The 14,256-nt window shown below is 46.1% G+C and overlaps 1 protein-coding gene across 6 annotated transcripts in view; it reads left to right on the forward strand.

Annotated features, from left to right (window-relative positions):
* DIXDC1 (DIX domain containing 1) overlaps window positions 1-14,256 on the forward strand; it is a 79,057-nt gene that overhangs the window by 43,117 nt on the left and 21,684 nt on the right. For 5 of the 6 annotated variants that reach the window (XM_010862876.1, XM_010862879.1, XM_010862875.1 and 2 more), the window contains 5 exons: window positions 3,662-3,774; window positions 5,404-5,552; window positions 8,352-8,441; window positions 10,523-10,576; window positions 11,940-11,990. In XM_010862876.1, the coding sequence (XP_010861178.1) occupies window positions 3,662-3,774; window positions 5,404-5,552; window positions 8,352-8,441; window positions 10,523-10,576; window positions 11,940-11,990 (457 nt within the window). Of the gene's footprint in view, window positions 1-89; window positions 554-3,661; window positions 3,775-5,403; window positions 5,553-8,351; window positions 8,442-10,522; window positions 10,577-11,939; window positions 11,991-14,256 lie in introns of those variants that run through there. The other variant, XM_010862881.1, reaches the window with a different exon arrangement.

A 14,256-nucleotide genomic window follows, 5' to 3' on the forward strand; every position in this document is an offset into this window, starting at 1 on the left:
CCGCGTGTGACAGCTCGGAGAGCGGGGGGAGGAGGGCGCGGGAGGGCGGGACCGGGAGGCGGCGCGGAGCGGGGACCGCCGCCCGCCCGGGCACTCGACCGCTCGGCCGGAGCCGCGGGCAGGGCTTTTCTCCCGGGGCGCGGAGATGGGTTGAGATGCCTGCGCCCGGGGGCACTCCCGGAGCCGCGCGGCCGCGGGGACCACGGATGCGGCTGCCGGGAGCCGGCAGCCTGCGAGGGGAGGCGGTTTCCGCCGAGGCCGGGCCGCTGCAGTGTCTAAGCTGCCGGGACGGCGCGCCCCGGAACCCGGAGCATCTCCGTGCCTGGGGCCGAGACGCTTGCCTCTCTGCCCTCCTTGCTCTCTGCCGGGACTGGGGCGATCGGCTCTCGTAGTTGGCCTGCCAGGGGGAGTCGTTCTTCGGGGGCCCCCAGCGCGGGGAGACATGCCCGAATCGGGGAGCGCTGTGACTCTCAGCCTCCCGCTACACCCAGGGAAGCCGACTTGCTGAAGCCGGAGCCACGAGGGGGACCATGGGCGGGACGCAGGTCAAATGGTGAGCTGAAGCCACTTCGGCTTTGGAGGTGTGTGTGGGGGGCTTGGGTGGGAGCAGGGCCACAACTGGAGGATGCTGTTGGCCAGAGACAGACGGGGGATCGGTGGGGGCGCTGTACTGGGGAGAACAGCCTGCTTGAGGGCCTGAGATGAGCACTGTAAAATACAGTGGGTTTATTTAAGAAGCTGCAACGAGCATGGGAGAAGGAGTGGCTTTTGACCGCACGTCTGGTCTCTGCCTGAAGAATCCCAGGGACGAGGGAGCCTGGTGGGCTGCCGTCTATGGGTTGCACAGTCGGACACGACTGAAGCGACTTAGCAGCACCAACAGTAGCAGCAGCAGCAGCAGCAGGTCTCTGCTGAAGCCAGCACTTCAGGACATAACGGAACTCTTATTGCCTCGTACCCATTTAAAAAATTGATTGGACTTTTAATTGGAGATATCTTTTCTGGGAGACTGCTTGTCTGACAAGTTAAGATTGGAGAGATGTTAGACCTGTGGGAATTAGGAATGTATCAGTGAGACCTGGTTTGTAATCAGTTGTTCCCTGTCTTGACGGGATTATAATGGCAAGTGGGGGGTTACTTGTTTATAAAACAGTTTTTTAAGCTCATCAGGGAGATCCCAAGCCATGTAATTAATTAGCATTAAAATAACGTTAGTGTACCATCCTCCTGCATGAGGTTCTTCCTTGGGGAAGGCATCATGCTCTCACATGTGCCTCAGGATTTTTCTTCCTCAGATTTCTTTTATCTTTTAGACCCAGGCGTTTAGTTTCAGGGTTTTATCTCTCTGTGGCTCACATACTGGCAGCCCCAATTCAAGAAAGAGAAATGTTGTTTTCTTTGGCTGCTCTGCCACTCCCCCAGTGGGGCTGGGTATGCAGACATCCGCCTCCTTCTGCCCTTATATGGGAGATGGCTCACTTAGGAGGGAGCCGCTGGGCTGATCTAGCTGAGCATGCGTCTCTGCTCTCAGGAAAGCAGTTTTCCCCGCATCCTAGGTTCACACCACTCCTCCCACCCCCCACCCCCTTCGTCTCACACATATCCACTGTGGTCCAGCCGGATGCAGGCAGGGGCACCCGTCAGCCACAGCGCCTTGTCAGCTGGGAAAGTGTGGTCTTACCATTTCTCAAAGAGGAGCAGCTGGGGTGCAGGCCTCTTTCTGCACTCGGATCCCCATTTCTATAAGAAGGTGAATGCTGAGGCCTGAAGAGCATAAATCTATTCTTCTTGTGAATGGTACCCCTAGACTGGTGCTTTTCCAGCAGCTAATTCATGTTGACCTGGAAGTCAGATTGCCTAAGTGGTGAGAGATGGATAAGAGAGTTCCCTGGAGCAATTTCCTTTTCTAAATAGCACTTCTTGCCTTTCTCCACCTGTCTGCCTGTTTGGGTTGTAAATTTATAGATATTGTTAAGTGACACTTTTTTTAATTTGCAGGAGCAAAAGACAACTTTTTTCCCATATGGTTCTGATAAGGATCAGAGTGTATTACTGGTTGAGGTCATTCCCACCAAAGCCCAAAACCCGGGACACTGAGGAGGTTCAGACACTAGTCGTCAGGCTGCTTCAGAGCTTTTTGAAATCACTGGCTGCCTCCACTGTGCTTGGCTCTTGTTTTTCGTGGTTTCTAGGAAGATGAAATGTTAACTCCTGATCGTGGCTGTGAGGATTAGCCTGGGAGACTTCAGGGGCACATTAAGTGGGTCAGTGAATCCAAGACACTTTCACTGTTGTCTGGGTGATGGATTTGGAAAGAATTCCTGAGAGGGGGCTGGGCCTGCAGACCCCACAACCCCTGAGATTGTTTTGGTGCTGATGTTCTCAAGGTGGGTGCAAAGAAAGAGGGCTCTTCAGATGGCAGTGTCAGCCTCACATTCCATCATATCCTCTAGATTTGCTTCTGGAGATTTAAAATTCTGCTTCTTCCCAAATGCAAACCGTTCCTTCCAAAGCTAGTAGTTATACTAGAATTTAAGAATTGTTGCAAGATTTCTGATGACAGTTTAAAAAAAAAAAAGATTGATTTATTTGTTGTTTTGTCGTGCTGGGTCTGCGATGCTGCTCAGGCTTTCTCTGGTTGCGGTGGGTGGAAGCTCCTCTTTAGTTTCGGTGCTTGGGTTTCTCATTGTGGTGGCTTCTCTTGTTGCGGAGCACTGTCTCTAGGGTGCTCGGGCTTCAGGAGTTGCAGCACATGGACTCAGCAGTTGCGGCTCCTGGAACCTAGAGGACAGGCTCAGTAGGTGTGGCGCGCAGGCTTAGTTGCTCCAGAGCATGTGGAATCTTCCGCAAATGGGGATCAAACCCTGTCCCCTGCATTGGCAGGTGGACTCCCAACCACTAGACCACCAGGGAAGCCCTCTGACAATGTAAAAATTAGTGTGGCAGAGATATGAATAACTCTTGGCAGTAAATCAAGTAAACCTTTATTGTCCCCTAGCAGGTCTTGTCCCCTTTTGAGATATTACACCCTTTTCTGTACCATATCCTAGCGTTGTTGATATATCACTACCCTTTGCTCAGCCTGGCACTGTCCACACTCCGAAGTTTTTCCCCATTGAGGCACCCTTCACCTTGTCTCTGCCTTTGGGAGCAGCCCAGAGCAGATCTGCCATGATTACTCTGCTGGTATTGCACGTGTGTGTGATAGATCAATGTTATTAGAAAAATATTTTCCTTCCAGCTCCCAAAGCTACTAAAATGCATATAGTCCATCCGTCTCTGAACTTGGGCCCAGGGATCATGATGCAGGAGGTGGTGGTGGTGGTAAGTGAAAGACAAAAACAAAAAGCCAAACCAAACAAGAGTGGAGTTCTTTAAAATGCTACATTATCCACCAGTTTGATAAATCTCTTAGTGAATTAGACTTAAAGGAAACTTTGTTGTGGAAGCTTCTGGGGATGGGTCATTCAGCATTCATTTCATTCATTTAACAAGTTCACCATTCATTCAATAAGTATTTCTTCTTATTGTGGGCCAGGCACCGTGTTAGGCAGTAGGAGTTAGATGAATAAGAACCCATCTCTGGAATAAATTAGGAAAGTTGGCTTCTAAACAACTGTTTGCAATAATTGTTTCTCTCTTCTTTTTCCTTCCGTCACAGCCTGACTTCCCCCAGTCCTATCCACAGTGCAAAGAGCGAATCTGTTATAACCCAGTCGGAGGAGAGGGCAGATTTCGTGATTATTCCCTCCGAAGGAGTAGAGAACAGAACAGGTACTATCTTCTCGGCCTGCCTGGGGTGGCTCAAGGAACAGCCCTCAGCAAAGAGTTTGGGGGTCCTGACTGTCTACTATCAGCTCCCTGGCCTTCTCCACACATAGTCTGTGCATGCAGGGTCCATTCTAGAGAGCTCTAATGCTTTGGAGCCAGAGAATGTAGTGCTGCTGCTAAGTCACTTCAGTCGTGTCCAACTCTGTGCGACCCCATAGACGGCAGCCCACCAGGCTTCCCCGTCCCTGGGATTCTCCAGGCAAGAACACTGGAGTGGATTGCCATTTCCTTCTCCAATGCATGAAAGTGAAAAGTAAAAGTGAAGTCGCTCAGTTGTGTCCGACTCTAGGAACCCCATGGACTGCAGCCTACCAGGCTCCTCCATCCATGGGATTTTCTAGGCAAAAGTACTGGAGTGGGGTGCCATTGCCTTCTCCGAGAGAATGTAGTATCCTCTCACAAATTGTCACTTCCGTTGTCCAAACTGTCAGATGTCCTGCGGCAGTGTAGACAGCTGACCACCTGTGAAGTTAGGAGATGACTTTGGAACTGTCAGAAGCCTGCTCAAGTAAAAAGTTTTTATCATTTCTGTGTTGTGCAAGTAATTTCAGTACTTCTGTAACTTATATTGGGGCCAGGAATATACAGAGCGGAGGTGTCTAAGAATATACAGCAGAGAGCAGGTCTGCATCCTGTTTTGTGTAAAGGCTACATTGTTTAGACTTCTCCTTCCTCTGTCTCAGTCTCCTTTTTCTTAGATAAACACAGAGGAAAGCAAGGAAGAAGCAAACTGCGTGACTTAAGAGTTTTATTTGCCTGGAAGAGAGATAATGAAACCGAAGTCCTCTGAAGGAAAACTGGAATTAAATTCTTCCTTATTTCACACCCCATCTAGCCCTAGCATCAGTACCCAGAAAGTTAGTTATGTTACTGAGTCAGAAAGTCCGGGGACCCTGGGGAGGGAGAGGGAGGTCTTTACAGAGTGCTTGCTCTGGGCCGGGCACCACGGGTCCCACACACAGTTGCCTCGTGAAATCAGACAACAACCCAGAGGGATTAGGCTTATTATAATATTCATTCTTACCAATGAAATCAGAAAAAGAGACTGTAAAGACAGGGAAATAAAACTGGGGAGAGGGAGGTACAGAGTTTGCTTATACTGGTCTGCTTCCTGTTTTTGTGACTCACACAATGTTATATGTGAAAGGGGTTCCGTCCTCCCAAAATGGTCAAAGGAATATGAGTTGAGGTCTCCCCTCTGAAGCTCCTTTTCATTGCATCTGACAGCTCCTCTCTTTGTCGCTTGAGGGACCGAGCCCTGGGAGAGCCAGTTCTAGATAAAGAGTAAAACTTGTCCCCTACCAGGGTTCCCCGGGAGGGAATCCTTAAGGTTCTGAAGAGGGTGGACCGCCTCAACCAAGTTCAGCTTTGCTCCCCGGAGCCCGGGGTTAGTGGAGTCAGTGGCCAGTTCCTCCTGTCCCACACCCCCACCTGGTGGAGAGTCCAGCCTGCGCAGTGAGGCAGGTGCGGAAGGCAGGTGACCCAGCCCTGTGAACGCCGAGGTCGGCGAGGGCTTGCTCCCGAACTCAGTTTTCCTCACCATGAGCTGTACTCCCTCCTCCCATCTCGTAGAAGAGACAGACTCTCCATTACCCCGGGACTGGAGACCAGGCAGCCCCCGGACCTACCTGGAGACTTCATGGGAAGAGCAGCTGTTGGAACAACAAGAACATTTGGAAAAAGAAATGGAGGAAGCCAAGAAAATGATATCAGGATTACAGGTAGCTCTTTCCCTTGTCGTTTGTCTTTGGTGCACCAGTTGCTGGTTTTTTTGTTTTTTTTTTTTGGTTTGTTTTTTGACCATGCTGTGAGGCTTGTGGGATCTTAGTTTCCAGACCAGGAATTGAACCTGGATCACTTAACCCCCGGACTGCCAGGGAATTCCCGCACCAGTTGTTTATTAACTCAGTAGGATCAGTTGAAAATAAAGTGATTCGGTTTTCTGTGAGGTCAGAGCTGAGTTTAGATGGAGAGGGTAGAATGCGAAGAGCAGAAAAATCCCTTACATGTGAGTTCGCTTAAACGGGCCTCCTGGACGCTTGTTGACAGCACAGCTGTTAGGAGTTCTGCCTGGGAGCCGTATCCACCCTCCCCTACCAAACCTCCACCCTGGCTCTCTGCTTTGTGGGTGGGTTTCTCCCCTATTTGCAGCCACAGACCTGCAATGGCAGCTTCCCCCAAAGAATGGAATTGTGAAGAATCAAGATTTTCTGCGAGGAATTCACCATGAGGAGGGCTGTAAGTGCCAGTAATGACACAGGTCTCCACCTGAGTCTAGCTAAGGGATTTAGCTCACCCTTGGTGCGTTCGTAAGTGGACGCCAAGGTACAGTGATCAGACAGAAGGGCAACTGAGCCCTTCAGTTTTTCCTACACCTTCTGTGCCAGCAAGCCTCCCCCAGAGGCCAACTGACCCACTTGACTTAGTTCCTAGCCTGAATGACCCCCTCAGTCCTCCACCTTTGTGTATGTGGCCCTGTTTGGGGGAAGCCTTATAGTGTTCTGATGACCCTGAAATTGCCCAGGAATATTCCTTTCTGTTTGTGCTGGGAACTGCACTGCTTCTGAATTGTCAAATATTTATGGACACATAAACAAAGCCCACATTATGTGAGTGGCTCTGGCAGGCGGCAGGCGGTGGAGGGCGTGCTCCCAACCGGCCAGCAACAGGGTGGGGACACAAAGGGGTCCTAAAGAAAACGGGGGGTTGGTGCAGTGGTAAAACAATTTACACACTGTCTGCCCCAGGAGCCCAGAGAGGCGTTGAGGAATGTTTACTGCCCAAACATTCCCAGGGAGAGTTGTTGCACTTTTCCCATTTGCTCTGTATTTTTAAATGTCTGCCTTTTAGTTCTCTTCTCGTTAGTCCAGTAAGGAATGGTTTAATTAATGCAATGGATTTGTGTGTGTGTGCTTTTAATAGGAAGGATTAAAGCATGAAGAATTTTGGGATTACATTCAACCAGGTTTTTCTCAGGATCATTTCATTGTACGAACATAGATATCCATCAGTTTGGTTTTCAGTTTGGTTTGCATTTTTCAGTCTGGGAGAAATCCCATGGCAGATTAGACAGAAAAAAAAGAGAATCAACAGGCAGAAAGTCAGCATCCTAATATTCCCCACAAACAGAGGAGTTTTAATTCACAGCCATGTGATCACAATGAGAATTCAGTCCCATTACAGAATACAATGGGGCTCTCAGCATCCACTGGGCTCCTTAACTCTTTCGGGGATGAACCCGTTGCATGCTGAGCCATGTCCGGGATTGCTGACTGGTTAGCGTACCTCATTAGAGTCTGTGAACGCTTTGCTCTTAGAGTCAGGACTTCTGCAGTGTCACTCTCCTCAGCTCCTTTTGCTTTCTTATACTTGTCTACACCTCTTGCCACAACTCCATGGGAGAACCACATCCAGTAGACTGACTAAAATTGTTTTATTAATTAGTACTTGGTAGACTTGATAGTGTCTGGATTGTAAAATGTTTTTATATACCAACATTTGTGATACAATTTATGTTATATTTACTGAAATAAGAATCTCTGTATCTCTTCGGACTGGATTGAGAAAAAAATTGTATACAAAGTGGCTATAGATTTTTAAATCTTTCATTGAGCCCATAGGTCTCCTAATACCTACCTGCAGGGGTAGATCCAAGTTTTCTGGGTTCTAAAGTGTACCACTTGGGGGGCCTTCTTTAAGAATAAGATTACAGATTATGACTACGATGTCAGATATAGAACCCTAGGAGGAGCAGGCCTGGGAGGGGCCCTGAGGTTTGAGCTTCATTAGCCTCAGAATAAATCTGCCCACCCCGCCCCACCATATTCTAATAAAAACAAAGCCAAGTGTGAAGACTTGAATAAGGACACCTCTCTGCAAATATGTTTTTCTTCTTGTTCTATCCAGGTTGCCTTAGGGAGCAAAAATGCAGAATTGCTAAGTCAAACAAGAATCAAATACCCCCACATTTCTGGCAGTCCAGTGGTTAAGACTCAGCACTTTCACTGCTGTGGGCTTGGATTTGACCCCTGTTTGGGGATCTAACATCCTGCAAGCTGCTCTAATGCAGCCAATGCCTACATACATATATACATACATACATAAATGTATTCCAAATAATTCCTTATAATAAACTTTTCTAAGCCAGGATAATTCTGCACTGCATTTAGTTCACTTTCCAGCTGGTAAAATTCAGTTTGAACAGCCAGCTCTGGTTCAACAATGTCACTTCTTAAAATTAAGTTTATTTTTAGAATTTTTTCTGGGGCTAAGGAGCCTTGGAGCAGAGGATTCAGGTACATCCAGAGAGATGAAAGAGGCGTCAAGCATGGGCCAGACACAAGGCGATCCAGACAGATCTATGATGGGCAATTGGCAGAATCTAAAGATCCACAGTTATCAGGCAGATTTCCAGAGGAAGCCCAGTTGTGGTTTCATTTTGGGACAAGCTTACTCCGCCCAGCTCTAGACTCTGTCATCTGACAGGAGTTAAATTTCTTTCTGCCTTTGTGGTTGTCCAGGCCTTACTGCTCAATGGATCCTTACCTGAAGATGAACAGGAGAGGCCCTTGGCCCTCTGTGAACCAGGAGTCAATCCCGAGGAACAGTTGGTGAGCTCCTCTTTTGTGACTGGACACGGAATAATCTGGCTTGTGTGTGTGATTTATGTTTAGCATTGGACACTCATCTGTGCCTTCGTAAAATGCTCCCTTCCCTGACTTCAGCTCTGCTGGTTTTCCTCATATGTTTTCGACTGTTTTTTCCTTTCTTCCACAAATATTTATTGCATGCTGACCATGTGCAGACACGGTTTGAAGAACTGGAGACACGGAAACGACAGATGAAACCTCAGACCCTCTCCTTGTGGAGTTTACACTCAGGTCCCTGTTGACTGAAAAAAAAAAAAGCACAGTCTAAAGGTTGAAGGTTATGTTTTATTCAGTGGACAAAACCAAGGACTTAAGCCTGGGAAACAGCATCTCAGATAATTCTGAGAGACTGTTCCGAAGAGGAATAGGGGAAGCCAGGACATTATAGGAATTTTTGCAACAAAACCAGGTAGTCAGAACTTCAGAAATCACTGTTAGTAAAAGAAAACCAGCTATCTCAAGGAATTTAGCGCTTTTCTATGTAGGAGAAGATGCAAGAGTCAGGGCTCCCTGAATTCGATCCTCTGATGTGCAGCTCAGCTACCTGGGGCCAGTATCCCGTGCTCTCTCACCCTGAGTGTCCTGTTGCGGCTGGGGCCTGCTAGATCCCGGTATCCTTTGTTTGCACCCTGAGTCCCCTCAAGGCTCACTGCCTGGGCAGCTGTTACGTGGTGGCTTGATGGCTGCCTTTCTTTAATGAACGGCAGGCGGCATTAGTTCACATCCCCTTTGAAGCTTTTCTCTTTCTCCCTGTCCTTTAAAGTTTTGGGCTTCCCCAATGGCTCAGTGGTAAAGAATCTGCCCAAGCAGGAGACGCAGAATCAACCCCTGGTTGGGAAGATCCCCTGGAGAAGGAAATGGCTACCCACTCCAGTACTCTTGCCTCGGAAACCCCATGGATGGAGGACCTTGGTGGGCTACAGTCCATGGGGTCGCAGATGAGTTGGGCACTAAAACAACTACACCTTAAGTGTTGCTGCTCCTCAGGGCTCTACTCTGGGCTCTCTTCTGTCCTGTGCGTTCACCTGGGCAATACCTGCTGCCATGGCTTCATTCACTTCCCACCTGTCTCATATGTTGCCTCTCAAATATTTATTTCTAGCTCTGCATGAAATAACTTAATTGTTTTATTTAAATACATTTATATAATTATTTAAATTTATATTTATTTTTAGCTCTCTCCATGGAGTTCTACATTTGTAAAGGCAACATGCACCTGCCTGTTATCTCTTCTGTATGTCCCATAAGCATCTCAATTTCAATGAGTCCTAAATTCAACAGCTTTCTCTCCCTTCTCTCCCCACCCTCAAAACTATTTGTCCTTTAAGTTTCTGTTTTTTATCACCATCCATGTAACCAAATACCCAAAACAAATCTGACACCCATACTTGAAGGGCTTCCCAGGTGGTACAGTAGGAAAGAATCCTCCTGTCAATGCAGGAGACACACGGATTCGATCCCTGGGTTGGAAAGATCCCCGGGAGAAGGAAATGACAACCAACTCCAGTATTTAGTCACCAAGTTTTATCAGTATACTTTTAAAATGTCTTCATCCAGCTTTTCTCCATTTTCACAGGTACTGCCTTAATTCAGGCCTTCATCCAGCATTCTGGTGGCCTCTGAACTGGTTTCCCTGATTCCTCTCCTGTCCTCTAATTCATTTTCCCTAAAACAGCAAGAATAACTTCACTTCAAAGCAAACTTGTTTTGTCATCCCTTTGCCTAAAACTTTTTCATCAGTTCCTCCATTATCCTTCCTGGCTTTCATGATCCTGTTCCATTTTCCTCTTGAGCTTCATCTCTTATCATTTCTCTTTCCCTTTGCCAAACCCTCTGCACACAACACACACATACTCATTCTAAACTTTATCCATAGTCATCTCCTCGCACCCCCAGGGCACATGCATCCACTGGAAGGCAGTTCTTTGTAGCTGCTCTACCCTGGCTAGCATCTAGTAGCTGCTCGGTAAATATCTGTTGATGAATGACCTCCGAATTTTACAGCATAGATACATAACCATCTCTTTTTGCCTTGTATTCAGATTATAATCCAAAGTCGTCTGGATCAGAGTATAGAGGAGAATCAAGACCTAAAGGTATGTCAGGAAATGCACATTTTATCCTTTAAAAAAATTATGGGAATATTACACACCAACTGTAGTATAGTCATGGGGAGAAGGGAGAGATGCAGACTCCAGACTAGCTGTATCTGTATTATGTCTTTAACTGACAGAGAGAGAGATGTCATAAATACTATAAAAGAGTAACACCTTTTTAATCTCAGTGGGAATAATAGATATCTATGTCATTATTACTTATACCTTTCTTTATGTTTGAAATGTTTCATATTTATCCTTTTAATTAAAACAAATAATGGATCTACTATCAATATGATTATTTTTAAAATAAGTGACATCACATAATTAGTTTCAGGGTATACAACATGTTGATTCAATATGTGTATGTATTGTGAAATAATCACAGCTTAGTTAACATATTTACAAATTGTTTCTTATAAAGAAAACTTTTAAGATCCACTCTCTTACAGTTTTCGGATATACAGTACAGTATTATTAACAACAGTTCAATATGGTCTTTTTTTATTAATGAATACTTCCCAGAATTTTTTTAGATCAGTGGGTCTTAGCTTTTTTGAAGTCATAAGTATATATGACTGAAGCCATTAACCCTCTCCCCAGCAGTTTGCATGGGAGCACTCACTGACCTGAGTTTTGAGTGGACTAACTTTGGAGCCCATCTGTGGAGTCCTGGTGAAGAATCCCCATTTTAGATATGTTAATTCCAAACTCTTGAAGGGATTGCAATAGGAAAAGAGAGAGTAGAGTCTGAGTTGTGGGTGTTCCTCTCCTAAAATCTTTGTCCTAGTGACAATCGTGTGCATATATTTAATCTGTTGTAAGGGACAGTTAACAAAGTGTTTTATTATTGGGCCAAATGTGTTTTTATTTGATCCATAAAGAACAATACCCTCTTGGAGAACAGAAACTCTGTAACCCTTTCTGGACATTAAAAGTGAGATAATTACTTCATGAGGTTGGGGGTAGGTATATTGAGATATCATGTATTTTAGGGAGAGGGATTTAGATTATTATGATTGATGATTAAGTTTCCCTGTTGGTGAGGATTACTAAATATAGGAAAGATGAACCTATGGGAATGTATGGCATTTTCTTTCTTGGCCAGAAAGATTATGAACAGTTGAAACTGGGCAACTGGGCAGCTGAGCGTGGGTGCCACAGGAGAGAATGAGATGGGTCCTGTTCATTTCTATGGGTCAGCTTTTCATTTTTCCTGGACCAGACCTGCCTTTGGCCTCAGTGGAGGGTTGATTTTCCTTGGAATGGTTATCTGAGTTTCATATTCTTACTGACAGAATGAGGTAATGCTTCTGAAGCAACCCAGATGCTACCATCTGATCTAACTATATTTGGTTTGCAGAAGGAGCTGCTGAAATATAAACAAGAAGCCAGAAACTTACAGGGGATAAAGGTAAAAAGAAAGATATATAACACTGTAAATAAATACTCTACAAGATAAAGCATTCTGAGGAAACTGGGGTACTAGTTGGGTCCTATAGCCTTCTCTTATGTACATCTGATGGGCTCTTTCACAGGCTCTGTGCTCCCAGCAGAGACAGGGCTTTGTGGATGGGAAGTGAGACAGCTGGAGGAACATACCTTTGCTTTGCTGAGTCGTACTTTTGGTGGTTATGACTCACGATGCTGCCACTTCCCTCTGCCACCTTGATTTTTTCTATGTGTGAAAACAATCAGTTACTATGGTTTTCTTCAGTTTCAGTATTTTGTCAGTTTTCTTCAGTTCTGAAGAAGAACATACTCTTAAAAATTGTAATTTACTTAGGTTTGAATAGTTAATAACATTCAAATGGTTTGAAGTTTAAAAAGTACGAAAGGATAATCCTTGAGAAGTCGGCTTTCCAGCCCTGCCCCCTCAGTCACCTAGCTGTCTTTCCTGGAGGCAACTTACCACTTATCCCCAGATACGTATGTATGTAATTTCCCCCCAAAAAATAGAATACTATAAACCCAGCTTGACACATTGCTGCTTTCACTTAACAATATATCTTAGAGATCATTCTATTTTAGTACATAAAGACTGTAGTATTCTAGTATGTAAATATATGATAATTCATTTAATCAGTTCCTATTGATAAGTCTTCTGGGTTATGTCTAGTCTTTTGCTAATACAAACAGTGATCTAGCTAATAATCTTGCTGCTGCTGCTGCTGCTGAGTCGCTTCAGTCGTGTCCGACTCTGTGCGACCCCCTCTTGCTTACATGTTATTCCATCCCAGTAGGAGTAGATGTGCTAAATGAATAATACCTCAGAAGTGGAAAAGGATGCTCTTAAACTGCTGTTTTCCTACACTCCCATTCATGAGCCAGACTAGGGTGTAACTCAGCAGCATCTTCCAGAGTATGTTCTGTAGTCTTAGTCCTTTGAGATGCCAAAAAACAGCATGTTCCATGCTCAAATAAGTCTGAGAAGTGCCATACAGGCTTGATGAGTCACAGTGAATAATAGCATATTAAAGGACCAGAGAAGGTCTGCCATAAAGAGGTTGGCCTAAAAAACAGACTGTTAACCGCAGAAGTGCTTTTCCTCTCACGTAACACTTGTTAACATCCCATGAAGCACACTTTGGGAAATATTCGTCTGAGCCACTGGTGCCGAGGGCATCTGAGGCCACCTTGCCATGTACTGTCATGGCAGACAGCATATTTAAGAATGACTCTCACATCCTCCAGAGCCTGCATGGTTTGTTTTCGGTCTGTAAAGAGAGAAGAGTCAGGGCACATCTCCTGGGATGCAGCTCTAGTCTGTTAGTTCCATTTGAAGTCACTGTGGTTGGAGGATTGTATCATAGCCACTCCTTTTAAGTAAGTGTGTACAACCCACCTTGTCCTATGCCTGGTGGGAACCAAGATGGTACAAGCTAAGAGGAAGATATCCTAAAATTAGTAGGATCCTGTTACACTGGGAGGAGGAACCATCGGTCTAAGAACGTTTCTGAGCAGGTAAATAGGATCCCAGTCCTGGTCCAGACAAGGCGGTGAAAGGCAGTGGAAGCCGGGCAGGGGCCAGGCTCTGGAAGGCAGGATGGGAGTGATTCCAGGGCTCCTTTGTGAACAGGGTGTTAGGCAGTGATAGGCCCCAGCCCTCTTGGACAAAGGAGCTCATCTAGATTGAGTATTTACAGGCCAAGAATTTAGAGAAGAAAGCCAAGGAGGGAGGATGGAGAGTGCATTGTCCAAGATCACTGTCATGGCGCTAGTGGTAAGGAACCCTTCTCCCAGTGCAGGAGACATAAGAGACGAGGGTTTGATCCCTGGGTCAGGAAGATCCCCTGAAAGAGGGCATGGCAACCCACTCCAGTAATCTTGCCTGGAAAATCCCATGGACAGAGGAGCCTGAAGGGCTACAGTTCATAGGGTCACAAAGAGTCGGACACAACTGAAGCGACTTAGCATGCATGCACTGTCATGAAAGCAAGTGGTAGGAGTGTAATTTGAGACTAGGTCTGTCTGATCCCAGAGGCCACTTACATTCTCCCCCTAGACCATCATGCTGTTGGCAACACAGGGGAATGTGGGGGCAAGTAAAGCACAGAGGGAAAAATCGGGTTTCCATCAGTCTGGTAGGACAACGGATAGGATTTTCCTTTAGATTCTAGTGTCCTGAAAGGGAACAGAAAAATTGCTGCTCATCTCCTTGTGGCAGGACCCTGTGCTCC

This window comes from Bison bison, unplaced genomic scaffold (genome assembly GCF_000754665.1).
Source record: "Bison bison bison isolate TAMUID 2011002044 unplaced genomic scaffold, Bison_UMD1.0 scf7180017864485, whole genome shotgun sequence".
Taxonomy (NCBI): Eukaryota; Metazoa; Chordata; class Mammalia; order Artiodactyla; family Bovidae; genus Bison; species Bison bison.